The sequence below is a fragment of the Thermobia domestica genome, chromosome 18 (assembly GCF_964235325.1).
Source record: "Thermobia domestica chromosome 18, izTheDome1.hap1.1, whole genome shotgun sequence".
In the NCBI taxonomy this organism is placed as follows: domain Eukaryota; kingdom Metazoa; phylum Arthropoda; class Insecta; order Zygentoma; family Lepismatidae; genus Thermobia; species Thermobia domestica.
Window position 1 is genome coordinate 88,558,677 of NC_137471.1, and position 26,496 is coordinate 88,585,172.

Sequence of the window (26,496 nt, forward strand, 5' to 3'; positions counted from 1 at the left end):
GGACGTTGTACTGAAAAATTGGAAGCAGATAATGGTGCATTATTAACGTATTTACAAAGTGGAAATGTCTGTTTAATATATAAAGGAATGAAGATTAATGTATCTGGACGTAACATGCACGATCTTGAATTTACTGAACTGGTTTACTCATCGTAAGTGTATGGTGACATGTACAAACAAGATGAAACATGAATTTTCCTCTTCGCCCCTCCTCTTCATGCATGCGCAGTCATCTGTATGCATAGTGTCGTTATTCTGTACTGACCAGCGACTGGAGTAACATGTCTTTGAGTGCTTGTGCGTCAACTATGGATACCAAGAAAGAGTACTTGTTAAATGTTGAATATGGACTTAATTCAATGAAAACCAAATTAATTTGCATTGGACTGGATAGTGATACATTTGAACCAGTGATTCGTGTTGGCAAAGGACTTGTGTTTGGAGTGGAGTTAAATTTGGCAGAGTGGGAGAAACTTGTACATTTAACCCCATTTGTTACGGACTATTTAAATTCTCAAGTGGAAATTACATTTATAAAATCTCTTGGTCGAAAAAACGAACTGGTGGTACGAAAACTAATGGGTGAAAAATTAGTGATGTTAGAGAAGAAAGGAACACTTCATGCTCCTCGAAACACTGTGTACTTATCTTCAAGTGATTGGCTTTATTTCTTGGAAATATTACCGTGTATTGAACATGCTGTGAAAAACAGTAAAGTTTGTAGTGTTGTGCTACGTGAATATTTTGACTTGTGTACAGATACTATTCGTAATCATGTACAATTACAGTGTCTTACATGCAGAGGACTTGCCGGAATCCATACCTGTGTAGATGAACAGAGTATTGTTAATGGTATGAACATTAGTTTTCCAAGTGTCTCTCTTGATAAGAACAGTGATGTGAACATTGATGGTGAACGATTAAAATTGGAAATAAAAGTATTTTGCAAACAAAAACTCATAGATTCAATTATGGCTGATTTATTTGATAGTGTATCGACACAGCCATGGTGGGGGGAAACCGAAACTCAACCTTCGGAGGGTATCAATGAAGTGAACGACTCTTCATAAAGAAGGAGAAATTGATTTGTTTTTTTTCATGTATGCTAAAGAACGTAATATTAAATGTAATAAAAATATATATAGTGGAATGTGAAATGTTTTATTTGTGTGTGTGTGTTTTGTGTTCGTTTCATACACCTCAATATGTTAGGATTTTAAAGTTTTTATAAGAAAAAAATCCTAACATATTTTTTTTCATCGTATATTATAAGTGATACGTATAATAATAATAATAATAATAATCATAATGAAATCAAATTCTTGAAATGAATGTTAAAATAGAAATTAGTATTTGAAATTATTATTATTATACAACTTTGTCTTAAGTATGATAGGACTTTTTTTTAATTTTAAAAAAAGGAATTAAAATAATTAATATTAAAATTTTAAAAAAACAAAAGTCCTATCATAATAATAATAATAATATTGAATTCACATACTTGATTTAATTTACGAAAGAATAACTGATTAAGTATTTGAATTCATTATTATTATTATTATGTAGTTATATGATTACATCATTGAATTAAAAATCAGTTTTAGAATCTTTTTTTAAATCACTATGAAATTCTTTAATTCAATGACTTAAAAATATGTTTTATGATATGTGTATTTAATTACATAACTGATCATAAAACATATTTATTTATTAGGAAACGGAGAAAATAAGAAATAAAACATTTGTTTTCAAAGAGAAAAAATAATACAAATTGTTTATTGCTGATGAAACTATTTACACAATTAAAACGACGGTAAGTATAGTACATTTTAAAAAGAACGTTAGATTTTGTTTCCATTGTCCATGAGTTGATAACTTCACAACTGCCATATACTGTTCACTGATGATACTACTGCTGTTGATGTTGATGATGAAACGTAGATACAAGTCAATCTGAACATTGAAGATGATGTCCATACACACGATGACGATCTTTTACTCTCTGAAATGAAAAAAAATTGAAAAACAAACTTAAAATTTATTTTATCTATAATCATGAACAAATAATAATACATACAAACACATTATAATAAAGAAGAAGAAGAAATGGCTACCTGCAATAATATGAAAAGAAAAGCAATCAAAACAAACGAAGAAGAAGAATGAAGACATGATTACCTGTAAAAGTAAATACAGCAAACGACGATCATTTTTTTCTGGAGTTGATGAGAAAGTGTAATGAAATTCATTTAAGGACTTTCCTTTAGCTTTGAAGCATAGGAAAAGATATGAATAATGTCCACATAGGGATGATTTCACACTTTGAATTTGTTTATTATTAAATGTATAAGAAGTGGAATTTCTACGTAGAAATTGAATATGATGCATTACATATGGAGGAAATCCAAATGTATCGAAGTAGTGGGCACGGCCATCAGTATGAATATATACGGAAATCCAGTGTGTGCCAAGTTTGTTCGAGGGATCTGTATTTATGATGATAGCTGCAGGTAGTGGAACATGTGCTGGTAATTCATTGGCTGCATATACGCCAACGAAATGATTGTGAAATAAAGAATTTGTTTGCAAAGCATTTAATAAATCTAGTGTAGAGGACATCATGTATAAAAATGCAGACATGTACATATATGATATGATATTTAAATAACGTACCTTTAAAAATCCATGATGATGTTCCTCTGATGATCCACTTCTAAGAGAGATTGGAATTCTCCATACACAATGCAGGAGATAGGTGCTGGTAGAGGCTTCGTAAAATGAACTTCCAGACGAACACACCCATGACGTATAAGATTCCAATGCTGCACAGCGCTGGCTTCTCCATCTTGAGTAATGTCGAAAACAAAGATAGTGTATCCTTGTGGAAAGTCAAGGCGAGGAATATTGTTGCCATGATTGGAAAAGTGAATGCCTGATCCACAGAATAAGGTATGATATGAGGAAACATAGAGGTTGTTTTCGAAAATTGGTTGTAATGGTTTTGAAGGTACAGGTTTTCCATCAATGTATAGAGAGAAGAAATTGATGTCAAAATGTTTGAAATGAAATGGATTTGAAGTTATTGTTCCTGTATAGGCATCATTTTGTGTAAACGCCACAATCACTCGAGTTGGTAATACTCCCATAAATAAATTATCTATTGTTTTTGATTGAAGATCCTTTGGAATGACGAACGACTTCATTTGCACTCTTGTGAGAGGATATTTGGCTGTTGTTGATTGAAGAAGCTTGTTATGTGCTAGTTTTATTGTAGGACTAACATTAATCTTTTTAATATGTAAAGCAGCGTCTAAAATATTCACTTTAGCTTCAACAGACGCATCACTAGCGATGAGACAAAAGTTTGGCTTTGCAGGAATTAACTTGAGACGTAATTCTACTCCTTGGATTAAAAATTTATCTTGATTAAAAATATCACAATGAAGATGTCCAAGCATGTCGAATTTTGCACTTTTTTTTGTTAATTCATAACGTTGTTGAAATCCTTTATTACCACTAGATGTTGCATCCATATGTCCAGCAGTATCTTGAAACCAGAATGCACATTGAAGATGAGTATTTTTAGCAGAATCATCATAATTTAACAGTTTTTCAATGTATGATCGATATGGATGATTATGAGATGGAAATGAAATCAGTTTGTTATTTAAATACACTTCCACTTCACTGAACATAGAATTTAAAAAGTCATTAATAGGAGCCACAGCTTTATCACTTTCACCAAATGCTGATCCATCAGGCTTAACGATTTGAGCTTCGATGTAAAGAAGAGTATGTGGTAGATCTATGTATTCATCACTTGTTCCTGGGATGACAAACTCTATAGGAGCATTATCAGCTAGTGAACTGATTGGTTTGTATGTAACAACATGATTATCCAATATACTGGTTTGCGTTGGTTTTGTAGAAAAAATATCTAGTTCACTTTTTACACACTCGCAGGATTGATGATGTAAGAAAGCCATAATGGTGATGATTTAATCAAAGATATCGTGTGATAACTTCCTCTTCTTATAAGACTGATATTTCTTTGTTTTCTGTGTACGTTTCCTCTTGCCCTTCTCCTTCTTCTTCTTGCGCTTGATGATGTGTAATGGTGAAGGGTTAAAGATGGAATGATGTGTAATTCTTCTTTTCCTTCGTTGATATCCAGATCCTAGCATAGATTTCAGTTTATTTTTTGCTTTGTCTTGCAAGACGGATCTCGCTTCACCCATTCGTTGATGAAAGGATTCGTTAATAGGTTGATTGTCGATGATGACATCAGTAATAACGTTTGCTCCAGATTTTAATAATTCCTTTCCTACTGTTTTAGCTCCTTGTTTTACTAGTGGCATGACAGAACGAAATAATCCTCCAAGGAAACTTCCAATACCATGTCCAACTTGATAAGGGGAACCAACATAGACGTTACCAGTTCCAGAAAGAGCTTGTTTTTGATAATATTGTAAATATGGATTATTCATATTTGTCGATGTTGACGCACTGGTCGAAAATGTAGTTTAACGCATACAGTTCCGAAAGTGAATGCCAGTGGAGAGCCTGTACTATCTCTTATATCTATTTTGATGTGTTCAAAATGCATCTTCTCTATAGGCACATAATGTGGAGGATTAAAAATTTCTATAACACTACTTCCAAATGTATGATTCACAGGATTCATATTTATGATACGTAATAATGGTGCTACTGTATCTCCAACAAATACAGATTGAATTATATCACAATACACATACATTGTAGATGGAAGGCCTAAACGTAAATTTGGAATGCTTTGGCCTTGTTGCATATCCTTTAAATCAACGCTTGGATCAAACCCCAGCATCGCACTAACACTTGGTGATAATGCAACGTCTACATCTATGTCTTTATGAAGACGTCGTATAAAACAGGTATTACTCTCACGAGTATAAGAAATATGTAAATTTGTGAATCTGTTGTACGTATTTATTATCTTTATCAATTCTGATATGTCAGTGTAATAACGTACAGGAATAGTTATAAATTTGCATTCATCACTTTTTGCAGGTTTGTAAAAAATTTTATTATTTTCGTCATTAATATTTAATATTGAATGAGGATAATGAATTTCAACAATAGCCACTTCCCACTTTTCATGGAATTCCATTCTTTGATGAAGTTTCGTAGTGTATGATGTTAAGGTGTTGTCAGGAAAATATTCCATAGAACTATTACTGGGAAGCGTAACGTAAAAATCTCCATCAGGTTCCATTGTACTTCTCGATCTTCTTTACGGATGATGCAGGTATCCAGGAATCGAAAGAAGAAGGATATCCTTTCCAATGAACAAGATATTCTTTTCTGCTGCCTTTTCTTCTTGTACGTATGATTTTATGGAATTTTCTTCTTTGTAGCTATCCACAATTTTTTAACAGTTGAAAACGAGGCAGGATGTGAAGGGTTGTAGTAAATCTTGCTTAACTGTTTGTTTACGGTTTCCACCTTGACCATACTGGACGTTTACAGGCACGTTTCCTTTTCCTTATAGGAGATATTACTTTTTCCTTTTCTTCTTCTTCTTCTTCTTCTTCTTCTTCGTCGTCTTCTGCAAACGATTTCAGAGGTATTTTTTCCCTTGACGATGATGCTGTTGGTGATACTTTAGTTCGTCGTAAAATATATGACAAACGTTTTGGATTTCCAATAAGTTCTTGAGGTGTGTTATTAGAAGATAAATAATTACAAAATTTCTCCCATCCCGGTGGATTTGTGTGTTTCCGGGGTCGCGACACATCAGAAATTAAATCTACAATGTGAGATCCTTCTAGTTTATCACCTCTGATGTAAACAGTTCCTTTATTATCCCACGTGATATTATCATCATGTTTCATTCTATGTAGTAGTAATTCAGCTCTTTTACGAAACATTTTGGGTATAGATAATAATATTTCTTCTTCTACTTCAGGCTTCTCTGATTTAGTTGACGTAATTGAAAGTGTCACAGTTTCTTCTTGTTTTCGTATTAAATGTAAATATTTTTGAAGAATATTATTATACTGATTCCACTTTTCTTCATCACTAAGCGATGATAACTGTAAAATCTCTTGCATTTCTTGATCCAAATTAGATTCACGTTTCTCCAGGGCTGATGATGATGATGATGTTGGTGCTTGTATACGATTCAGAACTTCAGGTGGAACTAAAATCATCTTCTTTGCGTGTTCCATTGTACTAACGGAATAGTAAACTTGATAATGCACCAGTTAAAATAGGAGCTAATAATGCCGGTAGGAATCCACCCTGCTGCTGTACTAATAAATGCTTCTTCTTCTTTTGGATGGAGTTTCCTTTCTTCACAAGATATCGAAGCGTCCTCTTGTATCGCTTTAATCTTGCTTTCTGTGTCTTTGTAAGAGGTACATTCCCTTTTAACACATTATAACAACATTCGCAAATACTTCGAATCACTGAAGAGTCTGCATTGGCCAATATAGCTTTACGTAATTTAGGATTTGCTTTGCTCAGCGTACGAAGAAGATCTCCGTGTTTTACTCTTGGAGACATATTGTCAGAATGAAGAAACACAGTTTAAAACAAACATTATAAACACATCTTCTTCTTCTATTTCGATGGAACATAAACGTAATGATAAATATCATCAGGAAAAATATTTGTTTGAAAACGAAGTTCATCTGGCGTATCCTGTTTTAAATCAATAAAGAAATATCCATATGGTAACTTTGTTGCGTCGTTGAAACTTTCTTGAAGAAATTTTGGATTCTCAGGAGTTAATTGATAACTTAAATGTTTAATTTGTGATTTATCTCTTGGATTTTTAAATAATACGAGATAAGAACAATTTAAGCTCATATCTCTGCTTCCTTTTCCCTGATGAAATATGTTTTGTGTAATAAATAGTACACTAAGATTTCTATGATGAGAACCCTTTGTAAAGAAATCAACTATATTGCGGTTCACTTCACACATTTGATCATCAATAATAATAAGATGTGGTCCAGTTTCAGGTAAAAAGTCTTTTGTTCGAGGTAATCCTTCAATAAATTGTACTTTTGTCGAAATTTCTCTGTATGCATTTTGCCATTCTGCATAGTACCAATAAATATGACGAAACGATGTATTAACCATACGTGGTAAATTGGACAGGAAACGTATTACAAAGGAAGTTTTTCCACATCCACTTGGTCCGGCAACAATACATGAAAAGGGATGTTTCCACGTCGTGTCCATGTTAAAGAATATGATCATTCTTTCTTCATACGTATATTTATAAAGGGCCTTATTACATTTCTCTTCTTCTTTTGTTGGAAGTAGTGTAGCCATATGGAAGAGTATCATATGAATTTGGTATTCTACGTCGTTTAATATAATTTATCTTATAAATTTTTGTTTCGGGCATGCTGACGATAGTATGGTCTTTCCTGCGGCAAATTTTTTTCTCATTGGTAATTTTTACTTCCGTGGGACGAGATTCTTCCTCTTCTTCTGCATCCTCTTCATTATCTACTATCATTTTCTTCATTACATCAAAATTTAGGTGTTTTGAAGATTCATAGTTTAATGAAAAGCCTCGTATCTTGCATACTTGAAACTCCTTCTTCGTGCTGGGATCAAAAATACGTAAGCTGTAATTCTTCGGGCCCGCCGATACATATTCTGAAATATAGGCTTCTTTACCATATTCGAGGACTTCATTTGTTAAATCGCCTAAAAAGTCACCAGTTGGAATTGTACTTTCACCAGGTTTTTGCGTATAAATGACGGAATCAGTATCAAAATATAATACTCTTTCTTGTAGCTGATCTAAATATTTGTACAATTCTAATCTTGCTTGTGCTGTTGTGTATGCGGCTATGACAACATTTACTGTTGGTAGTGAAACAGGAACGTCATCGGTGTATTGCCAATATACATATAACATGTCATCATTTACTGGGAATATTTGATGAACATCTATATCATGAGATGTTAATTTTTCATATAATTCCTTGGGTTCATTAATAATGCTGACATGACCCATGTTCTCACGTTGACCAAATTTTCCCCAAAATGAATTTAGCATTAATTTAGCTAAACTTCTAAGTGCTGGATTATGTTTAATTTTGTTCTCATCTAGACGTATTCCTTCCTTTTCATAAAATTGCTGAATGTACTTCTTCTTTAATTCATCTGTTTCACACCATGCTGGCCATCCACTTGCTTCTGTTTTTGCTTTCAGGAAGGTGTTTATGTATTCTGCAAATAAGCCACCACTTTTTGTTTTTTCATCATATTGAACAACGTCATATGCCCATATTTCATGAATATCTATTATTTTGTATCCTTTTTCTAATGCCTTTCTTACTTCATCTGCTACCCATGTTCCATGTAGCACTCGGTCTTCATCGTTGTGATTACAAGGTGCTTGGTTTAATTCATCACAACATGTACGGCAGAGTGGAAACATCAATCTATCATTTGATTTATAAGGGAGTACAGGATGAAACAGTTGTTTTGGAGGCAAAATACTGAGCTTAACTAATCCTTCTACTTCTTCAATGGTGGGAATATTTGAATCTCCAGGCAGGTAGATAGTAGGATGACGAATTGGAAACTTCTTAGTCTTAGAGATAAATGGGTACAATGAAATAACATCTTTGTATTTTATGGTCTCTCCTTCAGATTCTTGTGCTTTATGATACAAACGTATGGCATTCACACGTCCTCCATAAAAAGCGTCACGAGGTTTTAATGGTGTTTTCTTTGTATACGGATGATTACTAACATACTTCTTCATCTCTTCATTTCCTGCCAATTGTTTTTTAAATTCACAACCCCATATTTCATGCACTTCACAGCCAAAATCTTTTAATTTTTGGATTTTCTTCTTTGTTGCTTCATATCGAAATTCCATGGTATCTGTAGTATTGTTATAGATGGGTTTATCTCTGTCGTTAGGGTAGCAGTAGATACAACCATGTGTGAAATCGCCTTCATACTCCCAGACGTGTATTTTTCCTGTATTGGGATCTGTCCATACACCATCTACTTTCATTGATGCTATTCGTTTTTCCTTACTACGTGCAGCATTGGTAATTTGGATGTTTCTGGTTTTTTCTTCCCAAGCTATCCATTGTACTGCTTCAACTGATTGTACATCTCTCCATCGATATCCGTTCTTTGGTATGATACCAATTGTATTTTCCTTTAAGAAATTTCTACGATATACCAAATTACATGCACTGGCAATTGTAATACATTCAAGTAAGGGATTGACATTAGTTTCAGATTCAAATGTATTCATAAATGAAATACAGGCTTGACGTAATACCTCGACATCCTGTACACAATACTTGATGAGTTCTTCTTTCATTTTAAAGGTGTCGTTTTGATGTTCGGTATACCATTGGAGAAACTTGCGTCTTTCGTCTACTTTCATAGTATCTGCTCCATAATATTTAATGTCTGGAAGCGGCCCTTCATAGGTTTGGTTCTCACGTCGATTAAAGAAGTGTGGGAAATATCCTTTGCACGATTGAAGCCCAAATGCACCACTTAATTTACTTAAGGGCATAGGAAGAAAGCTTAGTGAATCGATGAAGGTTACGTTTCCTATTTTAAGAGAGAGAATTTTTGCTCCATTCATGATTACTTCTGGAGTCCAATTCATCTTCTCAACCATGGTCTTAATGATGAAATGTGCGTCATATCCCTTTGAGTTATGGGCAACACAGACTACTGATTTAATGTTTGGTCGACGTTGTTGAAGATGTTTTAGAAAATCTTCTATTACATTTTCTCCGTCAAAAATATTTTCTCGCTTTCCACAAATGACACAATCATTCTTGATGTTGTTATCTTCATAACACTGGTAACATACATGTTGACTAACCAAGACATTAGGTATGTGTTCATATATGTTTGCGTCCTCATCTTCTATTTTCGTATCTTGTGTGCATTCAATATCATAAAACAGAATCATAGCTTTCTTCTCCATGATGATTTTTTCATTGGCTTTTTTCGATTTTCTTCTTTCATTCACTTTCATGTAACATTCATGATTGGGTGGTACAATAGCATAGCAAATGTTGCAATATGTTTCTCCACATACGTGAGAACGTTTTTCTTTCATTACATAAATTTTCAAACACTGGGCACAACATTTCACAATGGAACATAAAGGCTTTCCATTTTGATACGGCGCTGACTTGTGATAGTCATAGCATGACTGGCCATAAAATTCTCGATTACAATCATTGCATGTAATATGGGTTTCTTTAAAATCACATGGTGGCTTCTGATGACAACGAAAACATACAGCTGTACAATGTTTCAAATGTTCATGCTTTTTTTCATATTTCTTATGACAACTTTCGCAATAAAATTTACAGCTAAAACATGATGTCAAGCTTTCAATGACGTTGAAGTGGTTATCTATAAACAGTAAATTTAAAGCAGTTCTCTCGTTATCACTTGGTGGTGCTTCAAACATGACATCACTTCCTGAAAAGCCCCTATACACTGTGATTTTATAATCCTTTAAATATTCCTGAAATTTACGAATTTCAGGAATTCCACCACCATGACTAAGATCTACATCGGCAGCTTCACACAGTTCTTCTGCTTCTTTTTCTATTATATATTTACTTTGATTTTTTACATATCTATTATATTCAGTTTGATTTCTTCCCTTGTATTTTTTCAGTCCTATGGCAACGACGATTGCATGTGCTAAACATCTTGTGTCTTTATTCTTAATTGTGATAATACCACGTTTTGCCTTTACATATTCTTCAGTATTCAAAATATGTTGTTTCAAAGGACCTTGTCCTCTTGGCATACGTACATGATGAAAATTCACGATGCAATCTTCATTTATAAGAAAAGCCGCATTACTTTGCAGTACTTTCTCATAACTTATCCATAGAACTTCTGCTGAAAGATTTCTTGCTTCTCTGAATGACAACCAAAATGGACGATGTCCTTCTCTCTCGTTTGTGATTGTTATTCCTACGTAATCATGCTGGTCCACATTACGTAGTAAATAATCTATTAGTGCCCGTAGACTTGCTTCAATTGCCGTAAAAGGGTTTTCATCTGCACGTACGGGGGCTAGACGGAATCGTAGCATTCTACCCTCCATATTGTATCTTCTGTATTGTCTTCTTCGTTCTTCTATTATATGAAATCTATTGTGTCCATCATTACGGTTGTTATTTCCGAATCCTACTTGTATATTTGAATTTCGTTGTGCTTGAAATACGGTTAGCAATTCGTCCATTCTTTTTTCTATGTCGTCTAAATCGACTTCCATTTCTTCGTGTTCTACACTAGCCTCTGCTAATATTTCCATAATTGAGGGATATATTACTTCTTCTTCTTCTTTTCTGGGATCGGGAAACAAATTGTTAATCCAATTTTCTAGTTCATTCGTGTAAAACTTATCTTCTTCTTCTTCTATCTTCATCTCTTCCTTATTGTAATCCTCTCCTATTATTTGGGAAAACGTGAGATTTAGCAGCTCTTCTTCATTTCTCCTTTCTTCGTCGTCTTCTTCTGTTCCTTCTTGTAACCACTTTATAATTTCTTTAATACGGCCTGATGCTTCTTCTGTTATCGTTCTATTGCTAGCACTGTTCAATATTTGTAATAGTTCTTCTTCATCATATTCTTCTTTTTCTACTGGAATTTGAATTTCAATAGTTTCTCTTTCTTCTTCTTCTTCTTCTGTTGCTGATGCTGTTGCTGTTGCTGCTTCTTCTATTCTTTCTTCTATTTTCATTTGTTCTTCTCCGTCTTCTTCTTCTTGCATTTTTTCATGATGATCTATTTCCATTTCTTCTTTTGCGTCTTCTTCTTCTTCTTCTTCTTCTTCTTCTATCCCGATTATGGCATTTATTTCACTTAAAAGAACTTGCGTTTCGTTATTTACGTCCATTACCTCTTCTTCTTCTTCTTCAATGTCATTAATGAAGACCGTTATCTCCTTCAGTAAATCTTGCGTACTCTCTTTTGCCATTTTTCTTCCTCAGATGTATATATACGTAATGCAATATATGTAAATGGTATATGTAATAGTATATAATAGGATATATAAATCTTATTTAAATGGAATATATATATGTATATAAATATTTTGAAAGGGTATATAAGCGTTTAAAAGAATATACGAGTAAGTAAAATGTGATATATATAAGTAATTAAAAAGGAATAATAATAATAATATCAACGGGAATAGGGAAAAGGATTACACTTATCTTTATTTGTATGCAACCTAAAATAAAAAAGAAATGAATTTTGTTACTTATAAATCAATATATATTAGATATATAAATATATACTATATAAGACAGAACTTTATAATGTCAATGAAATAATCTCTCATCATACCTTTTAAATATTTTTAACTTTTCTTCCTATTCCATGGAATGAAGAGTGAAACAAATGTATGCTCACAATCTCTTTCAAATGTATTGACTAATGAAGATATGTAGATTACACGGTCTTTTATACTTATTCTGTTTTAGAATTTTATCGTTAATTTTAGTGAACGCGAAATCCATATTTCCTCCTCCTCCTCCTCTCTACACTTCTTTCTTTTATACTGTCATTAATTTTAGCGACCACAAATTCAATGCTATCTTCTTTACAACTTAACGAAAAGATGCTATTGACTTTCCCCGGAAAACCGTTCCTACATGTGTCTTATTCATATGCTCCCCTTAACGTGTGAATGAGGGATGGAAGACATTTTAAACTAAAAGATTTCATCTCTTTTTCTTACGTGATACAGCGTTCATCTTTAGTGCACGGGAAGTCACAGATTGGAATCCTGTCACGATATGGAATCAACACTAGGAAAACTATGGAATCCATACTAATATTGTTTATTTTATATTATTTTTTACGTGTAAGAATACCACACCCGTGAGCCCACAACTTTTTACCCCTTAGATGTCATGTTACTGATTTCAAAGTGTCTTTATTGAATACAACACCTTCGAAAACTATAGAATCGATACTAATGTTGTTTATTTTACGTGTATGAATATCACCCTCGGGAGCTCAACACTTTTTACCCCTTAGATGTCACGTTACTGATTTCAAAGTGTCTTTATTGAATACAACATCTTCGAAAACTATGGAATCGAAACTAATACTGTTTATTTTAAATTATTTTTACGTGTATGAATATCATCCCCCGTGAGCTCATCACTTTTTTACCCCTTAGATGTCATGTTACTATTTTCAAAGTGTCTTTATTGAATACAACACCTTCGAAAACTATGGAATCGGTACTAATATTGTTTATTTTAAAATATTTTACATGTATGAATATTACCCCCCAGGGAGACCCCATGAGCTCACCACTTTTTTTACCCCTTAGATGACATATTACTATTTTCAAAGTGTCTTTATTGAATACAGCACCTTCGAAAACTATGGAATCGGTACTAATATTGTTTATTTTAAAATATTTTACGTGTATGAATATTACCCCCCAGGGAGCCCCTCGACAAGTGAACTTTATGTTACATAATATTATTACATGAGTACTGTACTTTGATCTAAGGGGACTCGGTGAATCAATGGTAAAGTGTTCACTTGTGATGTGATATGGGGACCTTGGTGATTTAGTGTCCACGTCTCATATAGCCTCGCTGCTGAAAGGGACGCTATGACAATATAGATGAAAGTATTTTACAAGTACTTATTGTCTTTTCGAGTGCAAAATAATACGCGTTCAATACTACACAGAGGCTTGTAGTGTTTGAGCCCCCTCGCCCAAAGCTTGGACCTCTCCCAACAAAAAATTTCTTAATGCACGCCTGTGTACATAGCTAGTATACGAATTCTATGACGGGATTCTGAGCATTTTAGAAGAAATTGATGATAATAATAGGGAATATTTTAACTACTTTCGTCCTTTTAAAGTAATATCACATACAGCTTAGACTATAATATGGAGAAAACTGTATAAAGTTCAACTTCCTAGATCAACTTAAAGAAATGGAGAAATGTTCTCTTATTTGAGAATAGACAATTGTTTTAACTTGAAGATTTGTGCCCCATGTTGAAATCGTGGGGTTCTGTGGATCAGTGGTAAAGCGTTCACCTCCGGTGATTGGGGTCTCTGGTTCAATCCTAACTTTCGTCGTGTGAACTTTGTGGTGCATATAGCCTCGCTGCTGAACGGAACGTTAAACTCAAAAATCAATCAACATCATATGACATAGGTAACGACATCCGAGATGAATAAGCAACACTAGTTTTGTAAAGTTTTAGATCTCAAACACTGTTTTAATATTACCTAAAACACACACACACACATACATATCTTCGCTTCGTGTTGTCTGAAACCATGACCTAAGATAATGTTGACGCGACAGCTGGAGAACAACATTGAAATACAAAACATGTTCTGTTATCTTATTTTTCTGCTCTTTGCAAGTAGACATTGCAGATACAGAAACTCTCTCTCAGTTCGTTGACTTGTGTATGTGTATTTAACGTTAGATTTCACTCTTATTAACATTAGAAAATTATGAAATTAACTTCAGTGCCTCAGTGGTAGAGTGTTCACCTCTGGTGCATGAGGTCCCGTGTTCAAATCACGTCTTTTTTTTTCTATATACTTGTCATTAATTTTAGCGACCACAAATTCCCTGCTTCCTTTACAACTTAACGAAAAGATGCTATTGACTGTCCCCGGAAAACCGTCCTTATCATTTCATTTTACGTTCCAGAGGGCACGGTGGCTCAGTGGTAGAGCGTTCACCTCAAGTGCTTGGGTCCCTGATTCGATCCCAGTTCGTGCCCTATGAACTTTGTGATGGACAAACATCATATGCGTGGATTTCCCTTCGGAGTTCATCAGTTTCCTTCCACTTTCTTCATTACATCATTTCATTCATTTTTTCATTATCACCTCACCTTCATTAGCCTAGTAGACGTAACCGTAGGACGTAAAACTCGATGGACAAACACCGTGTACGGGAATTTAATGCAACATTTCATTCATTCATTTCTCATTACCATCGTCCCGGCTGGAGCTCATGTGATTCGGATTCCACGTTAATCAGTAGGTCCACGTCTCATATAGCCTCGCAGCTGAAAGGGACGCTAAACTAAAATCAACTCAACTCATCAACTCATCATCACCGCCTGCATTAGCATAGCCGACATAACTGTAAGACGTAAAACTTAGTGGTTCAGATTCCACGATAATCAGTAGGTCCACGTCTCATATAGCCTTGCTGTTGAAAGGGACGCTGAACTAAAATCAACTCAACTCATCACCATCGCCTCCATTAGCATAACCGACATAGAAAGACAGACAGACCTTGTTGGCTTTATTGTTGGACGTAAATCTCTTCAATGTTTAAAAGATTTCATTTACAAACAGAAAGACAGACGTATACATCATATTATCAAAATTAAAATACCAAGTCTACAGACACTTCTTGCGACAATTGCAATGCGAACCAGAAAACATTCAAGAATTCCATCTTATCATTTTTCTTAGAAGCATCATAGAAGTTCGCTTATGTGTTTTTAACTAGGGCAGTCTTGTTATCTCGTTGTAGTACGTATCATCAAAACATTTGACAATGGCATCTTATCTGTTGTTCTTGAAACTAAACCATTTTAAGATGAAGTTCAATGTACTAACAAAACAGAGGAAGAAAGAGACTAACAAAACAGACATTCACATATGTGTCTGTGTGTTTTTTTTTAAATGTTAGAACATGAACGGAACTTTGAATAAATACACTTGTTCTTTCAACTGCCTTTATAACTAAATGAAGAAAGAACATATATATATATATATTTTACTTACCTATTTTAATAAGAACGAGCGGTATCACAAAACACACATACACTTCAGTTTTAGGTTGAAAACACAATCAATTGATAGGATTTAATCCTAAGAACTTAAAGCACAAAACACTCACTACAGTTTAAGCTGAAAACACAATCAATTGGTAGGTTTCAATCGTGGTAACTGAAAGGACTCTGATGAAGATCCGGTAGACGTTCAAGAGTCTTTGCGGGAGGGGGGCGGGGCTTGGGAATTCAAATTAGCTAACCAATACAAGGCGACTAGAAAAGGCGTGTTTTTTCATGAACCTATAGCTGATGGTAACCCTAAAAGGTATGTTTCATCTTGTTTCTAGCAACATGATGTTCTCAAAGGCTATGAACATAACAACTAAACAGGAAGTGATATCGATTTACTTAGCATAGCAGATATCATCCTGTGAATATTCATATAACACACTTCACACCCTACGTTTTAAACAATATGATATGCTATGAGAAGTTTCCATTATTAGAATTTGCTCAATCAATGGAATCCATTCGCAGGAGGTGTGGGGGAAAGGAGTGTATAGGTATGTGTTTCGTTATGAGACTTATATCTGGTTTCATGTCTCACGTCTTTAAAAAAATTGTGAAATACAATATTTACCTTAGCAACTAAGCCAATTTCGTGAGAGGCTTTGATCATTTGACTATCACGTCTTCTACAGACACTTTGTGGGAATAGGGCCAAGGGGCTAATCAACATGATTTTGCATGAGTATGTGTTTCGTTATGAGACTCATATAGTGTGTCTCATCTCACGCTTTTAAAAAAATCATGACATATAATCTTTACCTTAGCAACTAAGACCAATTTCATACAATCTCCTGAGAAGCTTCGATCATTTGAATATCATGCTTTCAGTTCATATTCTACAGTCATCTCGTGGGAATAGGATCAATGGGGCTAAATCGCTTATGCTCTTTGACTTTCCAGGAGGAGTAGGGGGTAACGGGGGTTCAAATAAACCAAAATTTTCCCACGCGCTTCTGTACTACCCGTAAAAGGCTATGAACATAGCAACTAAAGGCTTGTCGAAACTTGCCTACCAATTCCAGGAAATGATATCGATTTCTAGGAAAACAAGATAATTTTTTGCTGACTCGGCCATCTATAGGAGGGGACATCTACTCATGATACTTTTTTTTCACAAAAGTTACTCATATTTAATACTTAACAGAGGCATACCTAAGAAATATGGAACAAGCTTGTGGCACGAAATACATATAAAATACGCAAATTTCGCCTAAAGTTATAAAATCTAAAAAAGATTTAAGTTTCGGAGAGGGAATCGGACCCCTTTATAAATACGCCCCTATTATCTGAGAACAAACAAACAGACGTGCACACAAAAGAATTTTCGTCTTAAATGTCAATGGTGATTTTCTCGTTGGAATAGTTAACGATTTAAAAATCTTATGTTACGAAGATAAGAAAGCAGAATTCTTCCGTTACCCTTCAAAACGGGATTTTCCCTAATCCTCTCCAGCATGAAACACTCCTTTTCATACTGTGCTGTATCATACATACATTTGCATCTTATTGTATTATGATTATCTCCCATAATTGAAGTAACATAACAGAGGCTGGATTTTACTTATTTTCACTTTAAACTAATTTATTTCGGAATTTGATTTAAATCAACGATTTTTATTTTAAAAAATCAAGTGATTTAAATCAGACTGATTTAAATCAATCCACCCTGATGCGTGTTAAGGAATTTCTGTTTCCGATACTGCTAAATATAATTACCTGATAACTAATTGAATGGATAGAGCACATTATAAATTCTGCAACAAAAATATAACTTGTGTGTTCGTACAGTGATGAGTAAATTATACTCTTAAACTGTTCATCTGTATCTCGAGCGTAAATGTTGAACTTATTTGTTCTGAATCTTTGAAGGTACATTGTCAATATAAACTATTTACATTTTATATAAAGAAAGATAAGAGTTTCAAGAGGTTCAATTACTCATCACCGCATGAACGCATAGTTTTTTGTCTAAAATATGTCTGATGTTTGTAGATAAAAATTAAATAAACAGTGCCTCCGTATGTACCGGTATTCGGGAAGAATTTAGTTTGTTTATGTATTTTCTAGGTGAGCTTAGGTTATGTAATAGGACTATTTTTGTACATTTTCATCCTCTACGTCCCTTCCTAACTCCACCTACATATGATGCACAAGGTGAAAAGTTTCAGAATCTGTAAGGGACTATTTCCCTTCTGTAACGGAAAATAAAACAAAAAATAATTAAATAGTCTATTTAATGAAATACAAGAGTCTAATGCAAGTTTGAAAGATGATTCAGCAGCTCCGGACAAGAGATTTTTCAGGCTTTCCAAGAAAAGGGTCCATAAATATTATTGTGCCAAGGTTTTTCAAGTAATGTAATTAACTATTTGCATATTACTATTTCTTCCTGAAGCAATAGATGTATGTCATAAACATTAATAATATTTCTATACCTTCGCCTCTGTAGTAGTAATAGTAGTAAAATGAAAACGTTGCTACTCAGAACACCTTTATTTATCCAGTGTAGTTTGCTTTGCCCTTAATTAGTGAGAAGTTTCGGGTTACAATCTTTAGAACTTCCAGTGTTGGGAAGTACCTAGGTACAAAACGCGTACCTAAGGCCCGTACCTAGGTACATTTAGTATTTAGTATCTAGTACCTGTATCTAGGTACGATTTTCCTATGCTTAGTACCTATTTTTAGGTAGGTCGCACACAAAACAAATATTGCAGATTTTCTTGTTTCTTTGAAAGAAATTTTTTGATCCATCTCGCTCGCACACATTGATTTTCAGTGAATCATAATTTGTTACCTGCTTCACCAATGATCAAAGTTCAGCTATATCATTATTTGTTAGCTCATGTAATTCTTGGTTTTAGTTTGAGCTAGTATCAAATCCAAAGCACAAACAATTCGAGACTTGGTGTAATTTCACTTGGTTCGGTTGGTCATATTTGGTAAGAACTGGCATCACTGCTTTCTTTTGATCACGATCGCATGGCTTTAAACCACTCAATTTCTTGTTGTCCTCTATGGAACACTATCAGCAGATCTACAAAATCAGCGGACATTTTCGAGGACATATGTGGCTTTTGACTTCCAGCCACATGTTCAACAAGATGGAATTCTTCATTCGACTCGATCACAAAGATTGTTTCGATCAAAAGTCATCTAGGAAACCTATGCGAGCGATTCAACATAGGCTGATTCAAAACATCTGACATTGATTTTTTGAGTGAATGTATCACAGTTATGAATCCTCTGACATCAGCGCTGAACAAACTGCAGGGCGCTAACTATTATTTGGGATTTGTTTTACCTGTATTGTATCAAATGAAATCGAAACTTCACTCATTTACACATTTGGAATTCTGTTCTCTTGTAAGCTCTATCTTGGGAGGCTTGGGGAGCCGCTTCGCGTCAGTGAATGACGTAAGTTCTTCCTCGAGCAAGGTGTATGTACGTTCTCGCAACTTGTACTATCCCGAAGTTCAAACTAAAATGGATCAAAACTGATCCCGAGAAGCTCAACATGTGCAAGCAGTTATTGTTTAGCGAAGCTGCAAAGTTGTTAGGACTTAAAACCAGTGATTTAGGAGCAATGTCAGAGCCTTCCGACTGTGATTCTGATGGCTTTTTGATTTTCTGAATCAAAAGCCTTCCTTAGACACGCTTTCATCAGCAAGTAATACAGCCCAAATGCAAGTACTGTCTATTTGGAGAACAAAAACAAAGATCTGTCAGCATTGCATTCGTTTCCAATTGTGAAAGAGATCTTTTTAAAACATAATACAATTTACCCCAGTCGAGCGGCTTTTGAGCAACGGAGGACAAATTTTGATTGCGAGAAGAAACCGTCTAACTGACGGATATGTTTGAAACTTTACTACTTTTCAAATCAAGTTACGCTAAGGAGAAGAAATGAAAAATCTGAAATTTGGCTATTGGTGAAACTCGAACTGCTTCATTTAGCCTCGCAGTGTATTAGTAAAAGCTACAGTGGGGGACAAGGGATAAGTGTTCGTGTTTCTGAACCATGGGAAAAAAACTGATCACTTTTTATTAATGTACATTGCGTTTATTGTTGTCATTTTCAAATAATATAAAATAGATCACTTCTTAAACAGTGTCCTAGTACAAATTATTTGTGTTTACTGTTCACTGTCAATATTGTTCTTAAGATTTCAAGCGCACGAGAAATCCTAGAATAGAATTTCTCCAGGAAATACATTGAATGTTAAGGAAATACATTGAGCTTTCAAGAAAATTGTGTAGTCTGTGATCATGTGGACTTTTCTTCGAGATTCTTCGTCATTTCTGGACTCTGCAAAAATTATATTCATTAAATACTAGTATTTTAGTTACATGTATTAACTGATAATTGTTGTGAAAATATTTAACAGTACAAAATCAAAGAAAAATCGAGAAATTTCACGTATAAATGCGAGAAACAACTGAAGCAAAAGAAAATGGATAAATTTTGCTCGGGTAGTGAGCATATTTGTGTTTTCTGATTTGCAATATTTTTCTTTGGAAAAGGTTTGTTACAAACCTCAACACACATTTTCCAAAGAAAGTGTTATATATCGAAAGACGTTTGAGAAATTAACCAGAATATATAAATATGTTCACTGAGTGCCAAAATGGATATGCACTCTTAATCTACAAAACTCAAACTATCTTTGTGGGGACGCAGTGGCTCAGTGCTAGAGCGTTCACCTCCGGTGCTTGGGGTCCCTGGTTCGATCCCAGCTCGCGCCGTGTGGACTTCGTGGTGGACAAACACCGTGCTTGTAGGTTTTCTTGGGGTTTTCCCGTTTCCTCCCACTTTCTTCATTTCATTCATTTCTCATCACCGTCTCCTTTAGCCTAACCGGCATAACCGTGGGACGTAAAACTTAAGATTTCAACTATCTTTATCTAATGTACAATAAAGCCCCCCCCCGGTCTATTACTATAATTAAATATAATATTCTAACTTCATTTGACAGACGACTGTTTGTTTACACACGAAAATTCTTGGGTAGCAAATTGTACCTAAAAAAGTACCCTAGGTACTTTGATCAGTACCTGTACCTGTACCTAGGTACAAAAAATGAGTACCTAACCCAACACTGATAACTTCTCTATGAATATAACCTACCTAGCATGCATAAAAGTGTCATGTTATAATGTTGTTACCACTTTATTGAGATACAATAGACAGGGATGCCCGAACGCTGAGCGTCTTCGGAATTCGGACGAGTATAACAGAAGCGTAATCAAAGTGAAACAAATCAGTTGGTGTGGACGACATGTAAATTTTCGTTACATCAACTCGGAACAGAATCTACACTACATTTACCTCTGTTCGGTCTGGGCTGCAAGACTAGTGAAAGGAATTATGCAGGCAAAAGAATAGGGATGCCCACAAAGTTCCGGTTCCATGAGGAACCGGTTCTTGGAGATCCGGTTTTCGAAACCGGTTCCAGACCTAGATCCGAAAACCCGATCTCACCAGAAACCAGTTTCGGCCATCCCTTAAAAAAAAAATCTACCTCACGAGTGTAGCCTTTGTGCCCCCAATTCTTCGATAGACTAAATTCGACTATACGCTAGTATGACCCGTCAAGTTATTACTCATTTTCTAGTTGGCGTCTTCTAATAAAAAATCCGTACTGTATAGCACACATGCAGTAGTTTCTCTGTTTCTATTCTTTGCACAACTTTCGTGTAATTCGACACAACGTGGTTTGGCATCTCACTTGTGTGTAAATTGAGCCATAGTACGTAACTAGTATATTTTCGTTATTATAAAATACATTTTTGTGGCAGAACCGGATCCTAGGTTTCTTCATCATATCAATAGAAATTTTCTGATGCCATTTACTAGCTGTAAATATAGTCATCACAGTGCCCTAAGCCTTTCTCTCCGTCCAAAATTGATTTATTTTATATAGAAAAGAGCGTTGCACACTATATACTGAACATTAAAATCATTAATATTGGTTTCCATATAAGGAAGTACATGGTAAATTCGGAAAGGATGGGAAATGAGTGGCTGACGCGTGAAAATGGTTCATTCAATTCACTAGTATTTTATACTTATAATTAGGTGCATTATTCATTTCTGTTTTCGAGTGCAACAATGATGAAGTTAATTAAACCAGAAGACTATTACATGTTTCATTATGACCAACATTGATTTCATACGCTTATGCGGACCAGTATATTATATACTGTGCTCAGAAAAATAAACACACTGCTGAACAAGACTGCACTTATTTAATATAAAAAACACAGTTACACGTGACGTTTCCATCTTCTAGCCAAGATCCTCATCAGACGTACACTCTGATGAGGATCTTGGCTAGAAGATGGAAACGTCACGTGTAAATGTATTTTTTATATTAAATAAGTGCAGTCTTGTTCAGCAGTGTGTTTATTTATCTGATTTTCTTTGCAAGACGTATGACTATGATTGTGTGTCAGTATATACTGTGCTATTAATTTCTTCCGAATATTTTTGATACATTACTATTATTATGACTTTTAACATGTTGTAATGATTTGCGTGGAATGTATTGTTTCTTACTCATTTTAGGTTGTCTGTGGCATTATGTTTCTTGGCTACGGGAGAGAGTTTTAGAAATTAAATGTACTCGACACGCATTTCAGAGAGTGCTACTGGGAAAATTGTAATTGAAGTACTGAAAGCTATCTACGAAGCTCTTAGCTCAGAATATCTCAAGGTATGTAGGACAGTTGTAGAATGTGCTATATACGAACTATTTATATTTTATTGAACGTATAGAACACTTTTCAACATATACACAGTACTCTCTTTATGTGTTTTATAGTGATCAATTTGTCTTAAATTTTGATCTATCAGATCATCACTTAAGTAATATTTTTTCGGTTACCGCTGCAGTGACGCTGTCTGACAAAACTGTGTGATATAGAGCTCTTCATTGTGCAGCAGTGTGTAGAAGGAAACCGGCCTACTCCTTGTGTGGGAATTGTGGCTTGGGTTTGATCTTGGCAGTGTCGGAGGACTACACATGGCATGTAATGCTGTATGCGTTTCAACAGGACATTCCACCCGGCGCAGCGGGACGAAACACCAATCTGGTATATGGTCAGGGTGCTGTGGATGTGCGAAAGTGATAGATGGTACCAAATGTTTCGATCAGGGGACATCAGTCTGACTGATAAACCACGAGAAAGAAGACTTATGCAGCTGGACAACGATGTCCTGTTCTAGTTCATTGCAAGAGTGTGCTCATTCAGGAAGGTAACATATGCCTATTCACAGCAAGATTGACCTATGTTAAGATCGAGAAATGTAGCTGAGAAAAAGTCCTCCACCCGGCGTTTTCACATATAGCCTGCCTGCTATCTTTTTCGCAAGCTGCTAAACCACCTTTCTGGAAAACACTGTAAGATAATGATGTTGTGCGTCGAACCGTGACCCGGTCCTTCGCCTCCAAAGTCAGTGACTTCTTTCAGCGGGGTTCAACAGCTGGTTGACAGGTGGCAAAGTATTGTAGAATCCGATTGACACTGTTTTCCTGACTAACGATGGAGTTCAAGATAACTTATTAATGTTTTCCTCATGCGCAAAAATACATTACTTATGGGATGACCTGATATATTTCCGGCATAATGCAGGATCCATTTCATCAAGACCTGTTCTAAGTTAAATTGTGAAGATGATAGGTCATTCACAGTCGGGAGTTTAGCACTCAGTAGCAATAAGGAAGTTACAAGTCATTGAATTCTGGTTCGTTGAGACCTCTTCAACTATTCAAATTTTTAGGTTCTGTTTTACCTGCCTTGTAAATCGAATATAGGAATATAGTTGTTTAGTAAATCAAATAGTTGTTATAGGCGTTATGCCTCTTTCTTTTTCTCTTTTCCTTATCCCTGGAGGTGAATGTTCCGGGAAGTAGACTGCAGGATCTGTTTTCAAAAATAAAATATACAGCCAGTCACTGATACATATTGTAGTACTTACCTTAACATAAACAAGAAATCGAGAAACTGAGAATCCGAATTTTTCCCCAGGTGACATTGCACTGATGCTGGAATCTTAACCGTAACTAAACTAAATTGCTTCTTAATTCTCTAGTCAAAATAAAAAGCATATCGTAAATGTCTATACAGCCTGTCTTTTGCAGACTTAACTCGTAGTGATATACTCTGTAACGGGATGTGGAGGCACTTTTGATCATAAAAATACATTTCTGCCATCCTCGTAGTAGAGGCACATGGTTTGGCATACTCCGCAATATTTCCAGATTAACAGTGTTGTCATCCGCAAAAGATTTTCTTTTCTTTCAAATAGTGTTACATCAGCTAATTACAAATCTTAACTCTATAGATCAAAACTAATAATACAGCACTTGTTGTTCAGTGTTAGAATACCACGAACTTCTAATTTTGAAAGCCTCTACATCTGTATTAACGCAACTGAGACGGGAGGGGCGAGGCACATTCACACTACTTACAGAAACACAGTTAGAATGGATGGAAAAGGATTTTTTTTTTTTTTTTTTGAAACAATGCTTAATTATCACATCCAATTACATGGATGGTTTTCAATAGACGTAAAGATTATGATGTAATTTACAATAATTTGATATCTGCACCCATTCCGGAGATATGATAAACGTTAAAATTTGCACCGTTTCTTAAAATTACGTACTTGCGAGAACGTAGAGACCTGCACGGGCCGGGCTTGGGCGGGCCGACACTGATTTCTCTTCAGGTCGGGCCGGGCTGGGGCCGATTAATTGCAATTCTTTAATAATTATACACTTTTGTTAAACGATAATTGGAATAAAGCCAAACGTTGAAAAGTGTGCCCGTGAAAAATGTCATAAAGAATGCAATAGCTACTTGCAGTTTGTGTTGCTTAGCGGCTCTACTTTCACTATACAGGATTGCAGGAATTGCGCGGTAAATTGAGCTTTGACCTCGTCCTTCTCTGAACCCAAAATATGACAAGAAGGGGTGGGAAAGTTTCGCCTGTCGCTAAACAATATTGTCATCTTCACTTTATGCTAAAAATCAATTAAGTTAGGTTTTTGTTGCAGGAAATGGAGTTTTTGTTCTCTCGATGACAGGCAAAGTTCTAGGAGGCCATGGTACCATTCGGGAGGCAAGCGTCAGGTTGTGAACCAGAGTTTAGAAAATGTTTCTGAGGGTTAGGTCAAGTTTAATACTAAATTTTGAGAAAGAATGGGGTTGGAGCTAATTTTTTTAAAAAAATTATCGGGCCGGGGTCGGGACAAAAACATTTAAAATTTATCGGGCTCGGGCCGAAAATCTCCAAAACTTTTCGGGCCCGGGCTGGGCCGGGCTTAGGTACATTCGGGCTGGGTTGGACTCGGGCCGAAAAATTCGGCCCGTGCAGGTCTCTACGAGAACGTACGCAAGTAATTATGACTACCAAAAACTGTTGTTGTAATGTCAAGCAAAAGAAGCAACGATAATTTTTTTTAAAAAAATTACTCACAAATACATAATTTTAAGCTATATAGCAATCTCAGGTAGTATTCAGGAGTCCAAAGAAAGAAGTCCCCTTCCGATATATACATATTTCGAAATTTCAGTTTTTTCTTCTTCTTTTGTTCTTATGATTAAGTAACACTTACCTATAATGTCCATAAGTGAAACATTTTGTATTGTATAAGACACGTGTGATAAATAATACTCCCCCCTTACAAAAAGGCGAAAGAAACTTAAGCCAATTTAATAAATAATAATTATTATTAATTAAATTCGTTGTATTTATATAGAATGACTCCAGTTGTTTTTTCCCAGTAAATTATTCTAGAATTCAATATTCATTCTCAATTTCCAATTTTTACTTTCAAATTTATATTCAACGCATTCTAAGGTGGACCCGCGTAGCGTAGTCGCTAACGCTCTCGCCTTCGGTTTTCAGGCCAGCCACCCTGAATGAGGTTTTCCTGGGTTTTCCTCATTCACACCAGGCAAATGCCGGGTGGTACCTAACTTATAGGTCCTAGGCCGCTTCCTTCCTTCCCTTTCCCTGGATTGTGTGCTCGCCGAGGGACGTCATCCCTCAAATCGTGAAGGGCTATATGGCCTTAGATGCCGAAAGCCCAGAAATCTAAATTCTAAATCAACGCATTCTAACTCTTTTCCCAAGTTCTTCCTAAAGTAGTAACCATTCGTGAAGAGTTTACACCTGGAAAAAGGTACTATTCTGTTCAATATCTATTAAATTTATACTATATAGTAACTTAAATGATTCATGAAACTAAAATAGAATATTCGATCTTTAGATTATTTTTTTCAGATAACAGGATACAAAATTTTAACATTCTGATTAAGATGGATAACATCAATATGGTTCGAATGAAGAAAAGATATTTATATAGAAAAATCCTTGTAAATGGTCGAAGATTTACATTACTATTCATGCAAAATACAATTTTAATATTTAATTTCATAAAATTTCTTATGTACTTCCTCGTATTGAAATAAATCATTGAACATTTTTAACTTTACTTGTTTGTATTGTATTTTTTTTTTTTCTGTTTAAAATACCTCATTGCAATAGCATATGCAGCACATCTACGATATTATAGGCTGATCGTCTTTCATTATGGTTATCTAAGACAT

General features: G+C 35.0%; 3 protein-coding genes across 7 annotated transcripts in view; 1 reads left to right on the plus strand and 2 right to left on the minus strand.

Moving 5' to 3' along the window:
• LOC145675444 (uncharacterized) overlaps window positions 1–26,496 on the plus strand; it is a 49,034-nt gene that overhangs the window by 12,363 nt on the left and 10,175 nt on the right. For all 5 annotated transcript variants that reach the window (XM_081745867.1, XM_081745865.1, XM_081745868.1 and 2 more), the window contains exon 2: window positions 22,445–22,592. Coding sequence is in view for 2 of the 5 variants with exons in the window: in XM_081745868.1 (XP_081601994.1) it covers window positions 22,497–22,592 (96 nt within the window). In the remaining 3 variants the exon portion in view is untranslated. The remainder of the gene's footprint in view (window positions 1–22,444; window positions 22,593–26,496) is intronic.
• LOC145675498 (uncharacterized protein F54H12.2-like) lies at window positions 1,790–3,607 on the minus strand. The gene is made up of 2 exons (XM_081745948.1): window positions 2,674–3,607; window positions 1,790–2,002 (listed from the first exon to the last, which is right to left on the minus strand). Exon 1 carries the CDS (start codon window positions 3,531–3,533, stop codon window positions 2,676–2,678), a length of 858 nt encoding a protein of 285 aa, XP_081602074.1. The 5' UTR covers window positions 3,534–3,607; the 3' UTR covers window positions 1,790–2,002; window positions 2,674–2,675.
• LOC145675160 (uncharacterized) lies at window positions 4,432–15,957 on the minus strand. The gene is made up of 3 exons (XM_081745531.1): window positions 15,821–15,957; window positions 11,487–12,253; window positions 4,432–4,450 (listed from the first exon to the last, which is right to left on the minus strand). The coding sequence occupies exons 2-3, from the start codon at window positions 11,996–11,998 to the stop codon at window positions 4,432–4,434; spliced, it is 531 nt and encodes a 176-aa protein (XP_081601657.1). The 5' UTR covers window positions 11,999–12,253; window positions 15,821–15,957.

What these genes read in the sequence shown, in the direction of transcription:
- LOC145675160 (XM_081745531.1), bottom strand. Translation starts at nt 11,998, where the DNA reads ATGGCAAAAGAGAGTACGCAAGATTTACTGAAGGAGATAACGGTCTTC.
- LOC145675498 (XM_081745948.1), bottom strand. Translation starts at nt 3,533, where the DNA reads ATGGATGCAACATCTAGTGGTAATAAAGGATTTCAACAACGTTATGAA.